This window comes from Amblyomma maculatum, chromosome 2 (genome assembly GCF_055883805.1).
Source record: "Amblyomma maculatum isolate TAMU_Amacu chromosome 2, ASM5588380v1, whole genome shotgun sequence".
Taxonomy (NCBI): domain Eukaryota; kingdom Metazoa; phylum Arthropoda; class Arachnida; order Ixodida; family Ixodidae; genus Amblyomma; species Amblyomma maculatum.
Window position 1 is genome coordinate 188,933,330 of NC_139345.1, and position 16,661 is coordinate 188,949,990.

Sequence of the window (16,661 nt, forward strand, 5' to 3'; positions counted from 1 at the left end):
AAAGGCCTTAAGGCTTGTACAGTAAACTCTCGTTAACACGCAGTTGGGAAAAACTTCGAGATAAGCGGAGTTTCGAGTTAAGAAAAATTCCAAAACTTTCTGGCGACAGTCCCTGGCGATCAGTCTCGCGATGCCACTGCCAACGCCTGTCATTCTTCACTCAAACCGGACTAGAAAAATTTGCTCGCAAAAAAAAAAGAAAAACCTGAACAGAAATTGAGTAGCTATTTTCTAAACACCCAGAACCATGCCCAGAATCTGAGCGTAACGGCAACGAGCGAAAATTCTTTGGTGGTCCTCAGCCCGTCACGCCTGTCGATGCTCCACTGCACAAGGGGAGCTTTTATATAATAAACGCAGAATTCTCAGGAAAAAACTGAACTTTATTATTTTGGCAGGAACAAGTGGGTAATGCTTGTCTGCTTCGCATTGGCATTTGGCCCGACAAAAACGTACTCGAGCTGCTGAATGCATAGCATGAGCCGTTGGTCGCCGCCACCGCGTTCAACTTTCTTGCAGAGCAAGCGTAGGAGGTTTTTTGTTTCTGCAGTCATGGGCACTTCTCTAGGCTCTTTGTCATCAGCCTTATCACCGCGTTTGTTGACTCTGTCTTTTCAACAATATCGGTGTTGGACAGCATCCCAGTACAGTCAAACCCGAATATAACGAACTCGGATAGGGCGAATTATGTTTTATATCGAACACTCGAATTTCCGCTAGCATTATGCATATAAAATGTATTTTTTATAACGAACTACACATCGGATATAGCGAACTCAGCGCGCGCGATCGGTCGCCAAACGCCCGCCAACGGGCGGGCCTTTGTGCCGGCTCCGAGTTCTCTCCGGGCAGCCCACGCTGCCGGGCCGCAATACTTCTAGCGCATGCCGTTGTCAGATGGGAGGGGGATTGGCGACGGCTCCGTTCCCCAAGGTCTCACACAGCGCATACGTCATCACACGCCCGCTAGGGTGCTTCTGCTGCTTCTGCGCCGATGCCACGCTTCCGTAAAACGCAGGAGGGGCTCTCTACAGCAGCTTCCACGAGGGACCCTCCTGTACACATGCGCGGCCGTCGCCTGGAGTAGCGTGAGTAGCCTTTAAAATCCGCGCCATCGGCCAGCCTCTCTTTGCAGCGCTCCTATTCGGCAGCTGCCTACCATGTGATCAAAGACGTTCGAGCAGCTCCAGACCTATTGCGCTTCGAGAAAGAAGCAACACCGGCCAGAACTGGTTTCAAGTTTGGGCGATGGGAAGGCAGCCTCCGAACAACGAACGCGTCAGTGGCGAACTTTCCCGCATCCTCGGAGCTTTCTTTGTTCGCGTTTGCAAGTCGTGCTGCTGCTATCCTCACGATTCCGGACGTGCCTACGTTGCTGCTGGCTTGCATTCCGGCGCTACATCCTGCAAGATGACGACGAAGCAGCGGCGTGCCCTACCGCTTTCCGACAAGCTGGAGATAATTCGCCGTGTTGGCCGCGGCGAAAAAAAGTCTGACGTTGCCGCGCATTTCAAGATTCCGCGGAGCACGTTAAGCACCATTTTGAAAAACCAGTCGGCCATCAGAGGCAGTGCACAGGAACGACCAAATGGTGACGGCTTTCGCCACCGCAAGCCGGCTTACGACCAAGTAGAGAAAGCGCTGTACCAATGGTTCTTGGACGTTCGCACGCGAAATCTACCGGTCTCTGGCCCCATGCTACAACAGAAGGCAAAAAATTTTGCCTTCGTCCTGGACGTCGAGGGGTTTACAGCGGGCAGTGGTTGGCTCCAACGATTTAAAGACCGCTACTCCATCACCGGGAAGGTGGTTGCAGGTGAAAGCAAAGCAGTGGACGCTGAGAGTGCTGAAAAGTGGGTGCAAGACGTGTGGCGTGCTGTCACAGAGAGATACGAACCGTGCAATATTTTTAACACCGACGAGACTGCCTTGTTTTGGCAACTGCTGCCGAGCAGAACCTTGGCGCTAAAGAATGAGAAGTGCCATGGCGGCAAATTGAATAAAGCCCGAGTCACCGTTCTTCTCACGACAAACATGGACGGTTCATCAAAGCTGCGGCCGCTTGTCATAGGCAAGTTCAAGTCTCCTATGTGCCTGCGAGGATGCACTTCACTCCCAGTCACATACAACTCAAATTCTAAGGCCTGGATGACCAGAACGTTGTTCGAAGCGTGGCTGCGTGGCTGGGACGAGGAACTTGCAACGAGCGGGCGAAAGATTTGCCTCCTCCTCGATAACTGTTCTGCGCACCACTGCAGCGTCACGCTCAAGAACATCGAGCTTTGTTTCCTGCCACCGAACGCAACAGCGGTTTTGCAGCCCCTCGATCAGGGGATCATCCGCGCTTTCAAGCTGGGCTACAGGAAACGCGTCGTTGAGCGGCTGTTGGTGAAATTGCGGGTTAACGACGAGCTCAAGATTAATTTGCTGGCCGCAATAGAAATGATTAACCGTGCCTGGCAAGACGTGACGCAATCCACAATCCGCAACTGCTTCCACCATGCTGGACTATGTCGAGAGGATGCAGAAGCTGCTAGTGAAGCGCGCACTGTGCAAGATGACAGCGATGTTGCCACGCTGTGGGAAGAACTCGCTGATGTTCCGGACGCTGTGCCCGAAGAAGTTGCCCTGGAGGATTTTCTCACTGTTGACGACAACGTAGCCGTGACAGCGAGCCCGTTGGACTCTGAAATTGTTGCCGACATGCTGGCATCTGGTGCGAACGAGGAGACCGAGGAGCCGTTGCCGGAGGACGATCGCCCTCGCCTGACGTTGCACGAAGCCCTCGCTGCTACCGATCTGCTGCGCCGATACTGCTCCGGAATACAGGGAAGCGGACTGGAGTTTGTGGAAATGATGTCGCGTGTGGAAAGTGCGATTCTCGCTGATGGAGTTAAATGCAGTGTTCAGGCGAAGATCACTGCCTAATGCAAATAAGTGAGCATTTATCTGCAATAAATTTCTTTTGTAGATTCATGGTGAGCGGCACGATTTTTCTTTAGTTAGTGCGTTTTCGCTGCGCTGTCTGGACATCGTGTATAACGAATTTGGTACTGAAGTTCGTTATAAACGGGTTTGGTTATAGCGAAATACTTTATATAGCGAACAAATTGCGTTGAATTACGCAGTTCGTTATAACCGGGTTTGACTAACAGGCACGTCCGCATGATATAGCGCATATTCTTCAAAAGTGATGACAACTTCGGCATCGCCGGCGCAACCAGTAGCTTTGTGAACTTCGTCACCGAGTTTATCACAATCACTGAACTCGTCAGTGTCTGGTTCGAGCAATCTCTCGCTGTGCAAAAGCCTGCGTGCGCGAAGCAATTCGCAATCGTCAGTGGCCGGACTTGTCGCCACGCTTCGGCGATCAGGTGGACTGCACCCAGTAAATCTATTTCGTACTTACCGCTGTCGTAAGGACACAAAATTCGGTGCTGGAAGCTCTTTGTATAAAATTTGCGAGCAACCTCAATGACTCCTTGGCCTATCGGCTGGAGCACGGACGTCATATTCGCAGGCAGGAACACAGCGTAACTGCCTCCAAGTTGTCGATTTTTCCATGGCCGGGGCAATTGTCCACCACGAACAACACTTTCCTACCCTCCTTTGCCATTTTGCGATCAAGAGCACGTACATACTCTTCAAAGAGTGCCGCAGTCATCCAAGCCGTTTTTATTGGTGCGGTAGGTCACGTCTCTCGGAAGCCATGCATTTCGGAAGCACCATGGATTTTGCGACTTGCCGATAATAAGCAGTGGCAACTTTTCATCACCGATGGAGTTGGCTCCGAAAAGTATTGTTGCCCTGTCTTTGCGCTGCTTAGCGCCTGTGCACGCTTCTCCCTTCGGTGCTTATGTGCGGCTAGACAGCATCTTATAGAAGAGTGCTGCTTCGTCGAGGGTGAAGATATCCTTGTCCACGTAAGCCTTTTGTAGCTCAGCGAGGCGGTGGTTCTGCCAGTTGTCAACAGCCCCTTCATCACTAGTGCCGTTCTCGCCATGGACTGTCTTCGAGGCTACGTCGTTCCTCTTATTAAACCATTCAAACCAGCCATTGCTGCAATTGAAGTCCATGCGGCCCATCTGCAATGCCAGAGCGTCGGCCTTTTCCATCATCATTTCGGTGGTTACGGGAAGGTTGGCCGCTCTGACAATCTGGAGCCACAACATCAGTGCTGCTTCTACCTCCGGGAATGTTGAGTGCCCGAATCCGCTTCCGCTTGCTTGAGAAGCTTTTCTCGAAGTTGTCCAATACCTTCGGCCTGTTCTTTAATACTGTCTAGAGCGTCAACAATGGGATGTCAGATTCTTTGGCAATGCTTGTTTTTGACTTTCCTCCTTTGTCTACTTCCTTGATTAAGGCGACTTTTTTCTCCAGCGTCAGAGATTTGCACTGCTTAGGGCAGGACATCGTCGTCCGTTGCGGACACCACATACACAACAAAAATCAAAGTCAATGCTTCGTGCACATAGCGCGACGAAACCACACAATCACTAACCGGTATGCACGTGCGAAGGACAGCTGACAGAACCACGCCGAACCGACTGCCCGATAAGACCCATCAGCTTTCGCGCGCGAGCGGTGCTCACGTGTCTGCTCCCAAGACGAAAAACGGCTGCGTCCGCGGAAATTTTGTATTCACTCTTTGAACGTGACTGCGTTCGGCACTTAGAATAGGAACAAAGCACTCACTCGGAGCCCGTATCACATTTCGGTAATGACTTTTGCCTTCGGTCCTTCCGGTAAAAATTTCGAGATTATCCGCATTGCGCCCTAAAAATGCTTCGAGATAAACGGGAGCTAATGCATAGCACCTATGGGAGGTGAAGGCGCGGCGTGGAAAATTTTGACTTAACCAATTTTTCGAGATATGTGAGTTCGTGTTAACGAGGGTTTACAGTAAATATTTTTCTATTCTCTGGTAGAAACAGGCTGTTTATTCACAAGAACCTAATCACTCAAACTCTTATTAGCTCACCTCAAGAGCCTTCACCTTTAGCACCTCGGTACCATACCTGCACGATTCTAATGCGCACCTGTTTTTCCTAAAGTAAGCATTTAAAAATACATAGTGTTACAATTGGACTCAAAACTGTAAAATCACGAAAGATTTTTTTTTATTGATGCTTTAGAAATCGAGAAATTATGATTAATTGATCGCTGCCAACATTGTTTTCGAAGACCGCTTGTTGGCAGGCTCAGACATAAAAAAACACATGAATGCGAATTCGTTACTCGAAGGAGAGAGGCAAGTGACAGGTATTTTGAAGGACTTGAGGCAGCACCTTTTCATGTCTTTGATACACATGTACATAGCGACGAGGGCTCTGGGCATCGATTGGGGAGTTTCCTTTCCCTTTGTGACTGCTCACTTGAAAGGGGCCCATTTGGGGACAGACGTAGGAAAGTAAACGTTGCCACCCACAATGACCCATTCGCTATGGCAATGTTACGACTACACAGGATGCTACCAGTGCCGTGGTGCCTGTTTTCGGCGCGTTTTGGACACGTTCCCTACAAAGGCACAAAGCATGCCGCCTTACCCTTTGGTTCCTGCTGACAGCGGTCATGGGGAGTTCGCTGCTGCGGTGCTGCCATCCAAAATCAGTGACCTAGCTACCTTTAACGATGAGGGGTTTCTTAACGACCTGGATCACTGACGAGAAGCCGAGGTATGCCATTTTTGCGGCAGTTTCCTCTCTCTACGAGACGAAGAGCGAGGAAATGCCTGACAACTTTCCATGTAGATGGGAACATTTCACAGCTACGCTGTGCAATTCCTAGTTCAGTTATCCCCTCTAGTGGGTGCGCAGTTTTAAGCTCCCAAAGCAGGATTGCGTATGAGGATAGAACGATTGACGTATATCTGTTTCTTGAGGCCGACTCGGTTCTGCGATGGCTGCTGCAGCACCGCCAGTTACAAACAAGTGCGAGATATGAGTAGCACGAGATACCTAAAAAAAAAAAAAAATAGAGCTCACAACCATTTTGTTACCGGTTCCACATATTTTTGCGAAAAAATGCGCCGTCATTTTTTTATTCTAGTTCTTTCCTCTTTTTTTTTTTTTTTTGCCGCTTTTGTTGGAGCGTGGCGGCGTTGGAACGCAGCCGGAGGAGGAGAGAAACAATCGAGCGCGCGCGGAAACAAGTGCTCGAATGCAGCACGGAGCAGACGACGACATGCTCTTCAATGCAGCGGGGAGCAGATGACGCTGCCGCGCTGCACGGAGGTTTTGACGGAGTCTTCATTGAAGGCGCTGGCTCACAGAGCGGCGCAGTGTTCGCTGGCCCAGATTTTCTCCCCTTCAGCCTCGTGTTGCCAGCATGCTCCGCTGTTCCTGCTACCGACGCAAGGGAGCCCGTGTGGCAGCGATGGACGCGCACTGCTCGCCCCATGTCTTTTTCCTGTTATGAACTATTGTAGTGCACGAACTATGAACTATGCATGAACTATTGTAGTGCCATATTCCGACAGTGAAAGCAGCGGAGGCTGCTGCATCTGCCACGGAGATGCGGCTTCGGTGCTGAAACAAGGCGCGTTGTATCAACTGCGGTCACTCGTTGCTATAGTAAGCGTTCCTCTCACTTCAGTTCGTGTTTTATCGTTCTGAAACTTGCGGGGTTCTGCCAAATTTCTTCTAACTCGGCATTAGCTAAGAGGCAGTTGGCGTCGCGAATTCGCTATATCAGGGTCAACTGCTGCAACATGATCGTTACATGGAGTTTTCAAATATATTCACTTCAATAGGGGTGGCGTTGGGGAATTGAGAAACTCTTAATATCGAGGCACTCGCTACATGGAGGTTCATTACATAGAGGTTTAACTGTATATTGTTTATTTTTACACAATGACAATGGGAAAACAGATAAATCACAATAATATGATCGTTATAAGTGATATATCATTACATCTGGTATTGTCATGGATTGCACTGTAGTGCATTCATGCGGTACTTTTCAGATAGTTTTGAGCATTGTGCATATCAGCCTTGTGCAGAGAACACGAAAGACCATGAACCTGCATTGCTCTTCAAACACTCACGACGTGCATGCTGAGCGCTTACCTGAGCCTGAGCGCTTGCTCCTACCATGTTTTTCTACCCACTAGACTCCTTCCTTGTTTTGTTGCGAGGTCTGGCTTCTGCAAGTTTTGGTATAGGAGGGAACCAAATTTATAACATCAGAAGTACCAAAGCATTTCACTGAAATTTTGTGCTTAATTATTCAGTGCTGTTCTCAGTAAGCCTGCCAAATCCATTGCTTTATGACAAAGAAAAGAAATTTAAAGCTCTCTGCTGGTCCCCCTTAGTGTCTGGATCAGCATTCATAGCACTTGAAAGCTCGGCTGAGTTATCCCGAGTCAGAATTTTCATTTTGCCACAGGTGCGCAATGTGACATGTTGGGAAATGGCAGCCTGAGGCAATACGAGGGTTGTTGGCATCCTTCATCCACAGGAAAAGCTCGTTAATTTGATCTCCAAAGGGCTGGAAGAAATAAATGCTCAAATTATCTGAAGTTCCAATTATCGAATGGCCTCCAGAAAACTGAAGAGAGCCACTTGCATCATGATAAATCCCAAATAGCGGTCGCTTCTTCTTTGGGCGAGAACTGGGCTACAGTGACAGTATTTTGCACTTACATCAGTGCTTTGTTGCGGGCGCACTGTTGTACCCATCAAAGAAGAACTATTCCAAAATTATAAGGGCCTCCCAGGCATTTTTCACGGCGCAACGTGGCAGCTGTCGTGTCCTCTTACAAGCAGATGCAACATGTATGAGAAAGCCTCACTGCACAGCGCCCAAATGGCACCTGGAAAGTGCACAGTGCTGGTGCAATGGAAAACTATGCAGAAGGAAGCATGGGCGCTATCGTTAAACGCCCAAAGTAGCATTCAAGCAGGCTCAGTTGTCTGGTTAATGCATGGTAAATGATGTCATCACAAAATTGAAGCAGAAAGGTTGACCTACTCCTGGAGACGAGGCCCTCTGTATTTCGTTACGCCCGCCATTGCATGCACATTCACGGGGCACAGTTGAGGTTCGAGTAATCGTTTTGACAATCAGTCACTGCTGGTATAGGTTTCTGCTGGCACCGTGTTGCCCCAGGCTGAGTGTGCTCATACTTTTATGCACCTGTGGTTGGTTTGGATATCACGCCAAGTTTCAGCATATCAACAGGAAGTTATACTATTTGGGAACATGTTAACTGGAGGAAAATCTAACTCTATGGACACTTTTATTGTTCGCCATAATTTGAACGAGGAATGCATATTCAAGGTTCTCCTTTGTTGTCTCATGCATCCTTCCCATGGTGCAGCTTCCACTTGCCCTTTCATTAGTGTACACTTTTCCCTCTGGAAGAACAGAACTTAGCACATGTAATAAAAGAATGCTACAGTAAAACCTCATTAAAAGAGACACTCAAGGGACCTGAAAAGGATGTCTCTTATAAGCAATAATTTTTACCAGCTCGTATGTGTGGCAATTTAGATTCCCTTAGCTAAATTCTGATCCATATCAGCGTCCTTTTTTGTTGCAGTATGTCAGAAACTGAGGGCTGCCTCCTCTTGACTGGGAAGTCAAAACGTCCCCGTTGTTTCAGCCACACAGGAATGTGTCATGCGAGTTGTTGAAACAGCTGGGACATTTTGACTTCCCAGTCAAGAGGAGGCACTCCTTGTTGGTTCCTGACATATTGCAACCCCAAAAAAGAACAGTGTACCTGGGTTGTGTATCTTCTAAATAGTGAAGAATTTATTCTAGGGACCTGAGAAAGTTGTCCTTAGTAACCGAGTGTCTCTTGTATGCAATTTGTTAATATGGCAAACACAGGAAAACCAACCAGGCCATTTTTAAGTGTCTCTTATTACTGAGTGTCTCTTCTAACCATGTTTCTAGTAACGAGATTTTACTGTATCTGTAAGCACGCTGAGCATCACTAGGAAAAGTTCTAAAAAACTTCCAAGAGTCTTGAACTGAAGCAGCTGGTTGCTTTTACGGAAACACACAGCAAAAATAGGACATAACCTTAAGAGCGTTTCATTACCAAATACTCGTGGCCTGAGTTGCTTTGGGGCATTAAACTTCACAAACCGAACCGAGCCATTTAGACGAGACAGCCTTTAACTTGAAGGGTGCTTGCAGTTAGTAAAGCTGTGTGATTGTTGTGTGCAGGAGGAAGAGACGTCCAGCCTGCTGGAGAATCTGACGCCTGACGACGTGCGGGTGCTAGTGCAGAGTGAGGATGAGTTTTCCCGCCGGGGATCCTTCAAGAGGGTGTTCCCGGGCGGTCGCCACACGGATGCCACTCTGCTTGCCCATCGACGCTACTACAACCTGCTGCTGGCTGCTTGGGAGAGGCGCTTCGCACACCAGAGGCACAAGGGTGGGTGCAAAGCATTGTGGGTGTCTGTGTGTGAAAAATGTGCAAAAATTCGCTTGCAAATTGGTTCATCCAGCAGTTGCTTGGGCTGTTGCCCTTTTACTGGATGACTAGGATAGCGCAAGAACAGATTTCAGTAAACACAAGCATCACACATTTCAGTTGAATTTGGAAAGTCCTGCACTGTAAGCAGTTTGGTTTCCCACTCACCAGGCTGGTTATCTGAGGTCAAGGGAGATGTGAAGATGCTCCATCTTATCACCATTGAACATAATTTGCCCCAAATAGTTTGCCCCAAGCAGATATGGTCGGACCAGTTGGTTTAAATAATGTTGCCAATTTCTTGGTGTCACTTGAGTTAGTGGCATCTTTTTTTTTCCTGACAACGAGGTGCAGTGAAACCTCATTTAGCCATAGCTGGCTGGAGCTCAGAAAGAGTATGCACTATACGGTAGTACACCTTAAACGAAATGGCACAAGATTGCGCACTGTCCTGTCAAAGAACAAAACCAGAGATTACAGTAAAATCTCAGTGATACGAATCCGGTTGATATGAATTTTGGGCCAGAGTGCATTGTGTACAATGGGCAAAATTTCGGATGATCCGAACAATCTCCCGCACCACTACGGATAATACGAACGCGCGAACTGCGGCCTCAACCTTGAGCACTACGCACTGCCCGCACATCGTTGACTTCGCGATCGCCAGCTGCGCTGTATGTGTGCATCACAAGCAGTTAGCGGTGACGCGTGGTCTGCACCTCGTCAACGTCGTGATTTTCTGTCGGGCTCATGCTGCAAAAAGCTTTCAGCGGCGTGTGCCCCACAAACCACACCCGTCGCAACCGGGGTAGCTAGCTGCGGCATAATACGCGGCCGGTGCGCACGGACCGGACATCGGTGCGCACGGCCGGACAACTGATATAGAAATATAGCATGGACCAACGAAACTTTGCTTTCACTTCTTTTTATCTGGCAGTCCGTTATATTTATGTTCGTTATTACAAGGTTCAGCTGTACTGCATTTTTTTTTTTTTTTGCTTTTTTCTTTTTGGCAGATGTTTTGGCAAATTTGAATCACATTGGTACCTGTGGTAAGAGAATGAAATCTCTGTTCAGGGCAGCTGCTGAACAAGGACAGCAAGGTGTTGTGATTGTTGACTTGCTAAAGATAGTGTGCAACTGCTAAGCAAAGGTGGTTTACTGTCCCTCATCTTATTTCCCATGCATGACACTTAAAGGGGGACGAGGGTCTTAAAACTAACTTTTTTAGTTATGGCTAGAATCTCACGAAACTTTGCACACAGATGTGGTTTTCTCTCCTGATTTCAAAAATGTAATTATAATTGAGCTGGTGGTATTAGATCAAAAGTTATCTAACAAAGTCCAGAGCATAATTAGTTAATTTCTTACGCAGCTTTAATGAACTTTCTCATTGCATTTCGTTGATTTTAATTACATAGATTGATAGCCAAAGTCTTCCCATACCCGATGACATCCTTCGTTTTCCTCAAAAAGGCATGTCATTCTCACATACTATGGTGAGAGTAAAAGGCTGCATTATTTGAAACGAACTCATTAAGCTAATCTCAAATTGACATTTATCCATTGCCTAAACTAAAAAACTAAAAATGTCATCGGGTACTTCATTTCTCTCTGAAGAAAACGGTACCAAAGTTATTTGTGTGAACTAAAAAGAAGTTATCAAAACCCTGCGTAAGACTGTAGAGATCGACCAAAAATATGAAACTGAGAAAACGGCATTTGAAGTTTGACCACATATTATAACTTGAACAATCAGTAGCCTCACTGTGATATTTCTCACCAAAAATGTCATGCTCTTCCCATTTCCAAAACTGTCTTTGGATTTTGATTATGTCAAATAAAACTAAAACTATCACCATTACCCATGGCCAAGGTAGTGTATGCCATTAGGAAATCAGCAAAATTTTTTGACATGCAATAATATTTTAATGGCAATTTGAAAAAATATCGATAGAGTGATGTAAGTGTTGGATCACTCCCTGATCTTTTCAATATGACTGCAGTGGTGCTAAATTTGTCATTGTCACTCAGCGAAAATGTACAGAAAAAGCACAGTAAGGCTGAGTGCAGTGTCCAGAAACAGCACTGAGAAAAACGTATTTGCATTTTGAGACAACCTTTAACTTTTGCTACACTGCAGCTATGGTAATATAAATGGAATCGTTGTGAGGCTTTGTTCTTTATGAGGAAGGCTATACACTAAACATATAACAGTACCCTCCCCAAATACTGGTAAAAGCTTGCCACAAAGTCTAAATATACCGCCACTAGAACCAGCGGGAGAAGCATTATTTACAACTTCATATGCCTGTGGCAGTGCCCTTCAAGGCAAACAGATACTCAAAATTACGATAAAACGGTCTTGCAATATTAATAAACCTGCACAAAGTTTAAGGCTAAAGCACCAGCGGCATACTGGAATGACCTAATAAATTGGCTAATGTTGCAGAATGAAACTTTGCTACTTTGCTGTACAGCGCATGCAGGGCCGCACGCGGAGTCCCTTGCTGGAGCTAAAGCTCGAACTTTCACACCCCTTGAGCGCAGCGACGCAATTACTTAGACAATCTGGAAAAAAAAAAAGAAAAAAAAAAAAGAAACCGTCCGCGGAAAATGAACGCGGGCAACGGCGCGATGTCAGGCTCGCCTGTCGTCTGAAGCGACGCGATAAAAAAGCAACGAAGTGGTAGCGTCGGTGAGGACCATGAGTATCAGCTGAACAGTTCAATCTATCGATGCTATCTATCGATGCCTCTGAACCGCTCGCAAACGATTATACGCCGTCGGACGTGCTGCAGCTAGGTCGAGAACACGCCGCGCGACCCTGGCAGCGCGCCGCCGCAGTCGTTCTTCGACGCGCACTTCGCTAGGCGCTTCCGTTTTCAATACACTCCTGATACGGCTAAGTCTACCGAGCTACGTTTAAAGACCAGCACCGGCTGCTGGAACGACTGATAACGATCGCGAAAGCGCATCATAAACGAGCGAAGCAGCAGCCGCGACAAAGAACGTTACAAAAAAAAAAAAAAAATGGCGTCAGTCGCGCTGGCCAATGGGAAGCGCGAGACGAGGGGCTCGCTTCGCGAGCGCGCGCTCCAGCCAATCAGCGGACCGGAAACGGCTTTCGGAAAACCCGTGACGGTGGTCGTTCTGTTTGAACGACGTCATTTGGAGATGTCGCAAAATGCGCACAAAGAAACAAGCTTCAAAACAAGTCCAAGAGGGCGGCGGCCAGACGGCTGCTTCACCCGCGGCGCGCGCGGGAAGTTCGAACAATTTTCACCCCTTTTTTGGCCATTTCGAGGCTCCCGTGGCGTTTTAAAAGTCGATTTTACCGTATTTCCCGATCGAATTCAGTGTTGATATTTTGAAGGCTAGTGCTCAAAGGTACAGACATTCCGAAAATGCATTTTTCTCAAAATCAATTTTTCGGCCCTTTTTGACCAGTTTAAGACCCGCGTCCCCCCTTAATTTACTTTATGGGACCTTGGCTTATCAATAAGCCCTTTCTGTGTTCTGCCCAGGTGTGGAGTGGCTACAGCGGCTCTGTGCCAAGGGATTCCACCTCATGTCGCCAGACACGGTGAGTGTCCACACAAGATCTGCTATACTCACAGAGCACAAATGACACTGTCTAAGTCAGGGGTTCGTAATTCTTTTCTTTTTTTATCTGAAAATAAAAAGTGCAGCATCACATGGCACATGCTTGTGTGTCTAGTCTCGTTCTAAAAATAGGTTGTCTTTGAAATAATGTGGCATGCTTTGTAATACTTTTCGTCAAAGCGCTCACTAACCCTTAATGGCTGGCCATCGCCATTGCGGCTCTGTAAAATTGAGAACTATACTTCGGGAAGTTTTGCTTGCACATGTCATAATATACCCCCATTTGTCTTGTTGGGCAAAAGCATCGTTTTCAGCTTGATATCCCTGTTGTAAGAAGCGTCTTGGGGCTGCCCGTTGCTCTGCAGTTATCACTTCAAATTGTGCTTAGCGGTATTCAGATCCGGCACAGTATGTACCCATTAGCAAATCTCACCTTGAAAAAGATGACAGTCTCTGCAAGCATGCAATAGACCTTTCCATAAAATGCAGCACCGCGCCATCCCCTGGCGGATCCGCGCAAAGCATGATGGGAGAACGGAGCGATCACCTCCCGCATCGGCTGCTGGCAAACGTGTTGGCGTGCTGTGCCGCTGCTTTCTGCTATCATGCGTCTGCTCATGCGCACTGTTGTTGCTTCCTTGGAGAGTGCAGCAAGCACCAGATTGCCTTGATGGTTAACTGCTAGTCTTCGTGCAATTTTTTAACTAGAGCTTCACTACGCCATATAAAGCCAAGGTCGCCGTGCCTGGCACACGCTGCTACAGCGGACGCACCATGACCATGGCGGTGTTCCGCCGCTGGGCTCTAGATGCGCGCGTTGGCGCGAAGAGGAGGTGAAGGATTGTTTCCGCACTGTGCATGCATGCGCCGTCACGGAGAGCTGCGTGTGTGAATGCCGGACTTTTTGTGTCGGCTGATGGGCCATGGATTTAGTACAAAAACCCAACTATGCAACACGATGAAAAGGAATGGTGGGCACAACATACAGTGAAACCTCATTAATATGTACCTGCTTACCAAGTAGTTGCGGTTAAAACATAGTTGTGAAGATTCCCCGGCTGAGCCGCTTTTGAAACCCATGTATTGGTTGACCGCTTAAGGGGGGACACGGCTCTTTGAGACGAAAAAATCGCGAAAAAAATCAATTTTTTGAAAGTGACATTTTCAGAATCTGTAGCTATTATTCCTTTAATTCACCAGGTTTTATATCTCGCGGAGCAGTATTTGGGCCACAGAATCAGTTTATAGCATCACTGTCAGCTGAAATCCACGAAAAAGCGTTTTTTTCCGAGGCGCGTAGGTCATTTTCTACACCCGCGATCGCAGCCATCTTGGTCTTGTTGGAAAGAGCGGCTTTTCTTTTCCTATTTCCCGCCACAAGTGCCTCCGCCGGCTTACTGATGACGTTAAAATCTGAGCATAAAAAAAGTCCAAACGCGCGGTTCTCTTCGTCGAGCTAGCACACGTGTTTGAAAAGCGCGCTGTGATTGGCCGCGCAAAATTCCCGTCGTCTGCTTCTCCGCAGGCGACGCGTCTCTCCTTGTTCAGTCGTAGGGTTGTGACGAGTGCGGCAGGATGTCGGAAGCAACGCCGAAGTTTGCCACGAGTCACAAGTTTGGCAAAAAGAAGAAAAGATCGGCCTACAACTTCAAGAAGTGCTCAGTTCCTTCGGCCGGCGTCGAGAATAGTCCGCCGCCAACAGGAAGTGATGCTGAAGCCGCGGACAGTACCGAAGTGGACTTACGCCTAACCGGATCGCCGACGAGTGAATGCATTCCGGACAGCAGCTGCATTTGGCGCGACACCGAAATATTGCAGCGTACGGAGTTGTTGCAGAGAGAAATGTAAGCAAAAGAAAAGCTACAAGTTCTTTCTTCAACACTGGCCACCAAGCTTTTTCACTCGCGCTGACGATGTTGCAGCCGCGCCATCGGACATCGAGGCGGGCTTCGTTGTCGTCAGTTTGGATTTAATGAACGCGATGTCGTTTGTGAAGTGCAAGGTGTGCGGCCGTAGCATCACGGTAGGGAAAGGTGAACGTGAATATGGCCTCGCCATAAAGATTATTATCGAGTGTGCGTGCTGCGGTGATGTTGCGTCGGCGTGGAGCTCGCCCCGTGTGAACGGAAAAGAGAAGTGCAACCCGTTCGTTGTGAACGTCTTTGCTGCGTGTGCGATGCAAGCCACCGGGAATCGACAAAGGGCACTGTTATGAGATTTAATGCTGGTTGCCAAAACGCCTCTGCAGCAATATTGAAAGAGCTGCACCTCAACCCTGGGACACCAAGTATGAAGCGCATGGCAGAGAAAGACCACCGCCGAGCAGTGGCATCTGCAAACAAGTGCAAGACCACTGCGGACATGCAGCACGCTTTCAAAAAACGCCATTTGAGTGCCCATAGTCAGTCTGACTACATCCCTGGTGCCTTCTAGTCACTTACATTGCAAAATATTGAAATATTTTCTCGGCATTTTTGATCAAAAGAGAGCCAATCTCTTTTTTTCTCGTTTTCTCAAAACACCGATTCTTGACTTCTTGCTTATTTGCAGAAGCGATATCTCTGCCTTCAATGGAGGTAGAACCATAATTTTTGTTGTGGCATGTAGCTAGAAGTGCAAAGCACACAATGTTAAGAGCAGATTTTGCGATTTACGTTTTAAAAATTTTTAAATTTTGCCCTAGCAGGGCACCCACATTTGAATGGTGGACTTTGAAATGCTATAACATTGCTAATATTTTTTATCAAAAAAGTGCTCCTAACATTGTATACATTATGCTTTCTAGTACCTAGCAAAGTATCAATATGAATTTTTTTTAGTGTGGTTACTTTTTCATTGTTTCTGCAAATTGTGAACAATTAATTTCGTCTATCTTTTGAACTAATTGGCCAATTGGAAAAATAGTTACATATTTGAAATCAGCGCAAGAAACTGAATCAGACTACCTAGATTTATCAAGTTTGGTTGAAAATTAAGAAAAATGGCGTTAAGAGCCATGTCTCCCCTTAAAGCATAGTGGCTCATGAAGTGGCCTACCTGTTAATATGTACTTTTCATTGCAGTTCGGCGGACGCCGTGCTGCGACGCAAAACGTTTTCATCTTCCCAAAAAGCGTTACGAATGCGTGGACTGTCGGTTATACAACTATAGTGTACTAGAAAGTATTCTGTGGTGCTGGCGAAGACTCTTGAGAGTTCCTTGGACTGCCAGAAGATCACCCGGGCCATAAACCCTGTCGACCATAAACCCTGACTGCTCATTGGAGGGTCAAATTCTAAAGTTAAAACTCAGCTACTTTGGTCATCTGATGAGAAGAGAGGAGTCGCTGGAGAAAGATTTGATGTTGGGAAAGGTTGACGGTCGCCGGAGAAGGGGTAGGCAGCGAACGCGATGGTTAGATGGCATCCTCGAGGCACTGCAGATGAAGTTATGTGATGTTAGGAAGATAGTGAGAGACCGGAAAGCGTGGCGTGAAATGGTCCATAGGGTCACGAAGAGTCGGACACGACTGAACGACTGAACTGAACTGAGAAAGTATTCTAGAGAAAGTATGCGGTTATTTTAACCATGTTCCAACGAACACTGTTTGCCGTGGTGATGTCTATGTCAATAGGCAGCCCGGGAATCA

The 16,661-nt window shown here is 47.3% G+C and overlaps 1 protein-coding gene across 4 annotated transcripts in view; it reads left to right on the top strand.

Annotated features, from left to right (window-relative positions):
• Positions 1-16,661, top strand: part of LOC146200646 (tubulin monoglutamylase TTLL4-like) — a 133,786-nt gene that overhangs the window by 99,941 nt on the left and 17,184 nt on the right. For all 4 annotated transcript variants that reach the window (XM_084595584.1, XM_084595586.1, XM_084595583.1 and 1 more), the window contains exons 16-17: positions 9,178-9,388; positions 12,955-13,013. In XM_084595584.1, the coding sequence (XP_084451710.1) occupies positions 9,178-9,388; positions 12,955-13,013 (270 nt within the window). The remainder of the gene's footprint in view (positions 1-9,177; positions 9,389-12,954; positions 13,014-16,661) is intronic.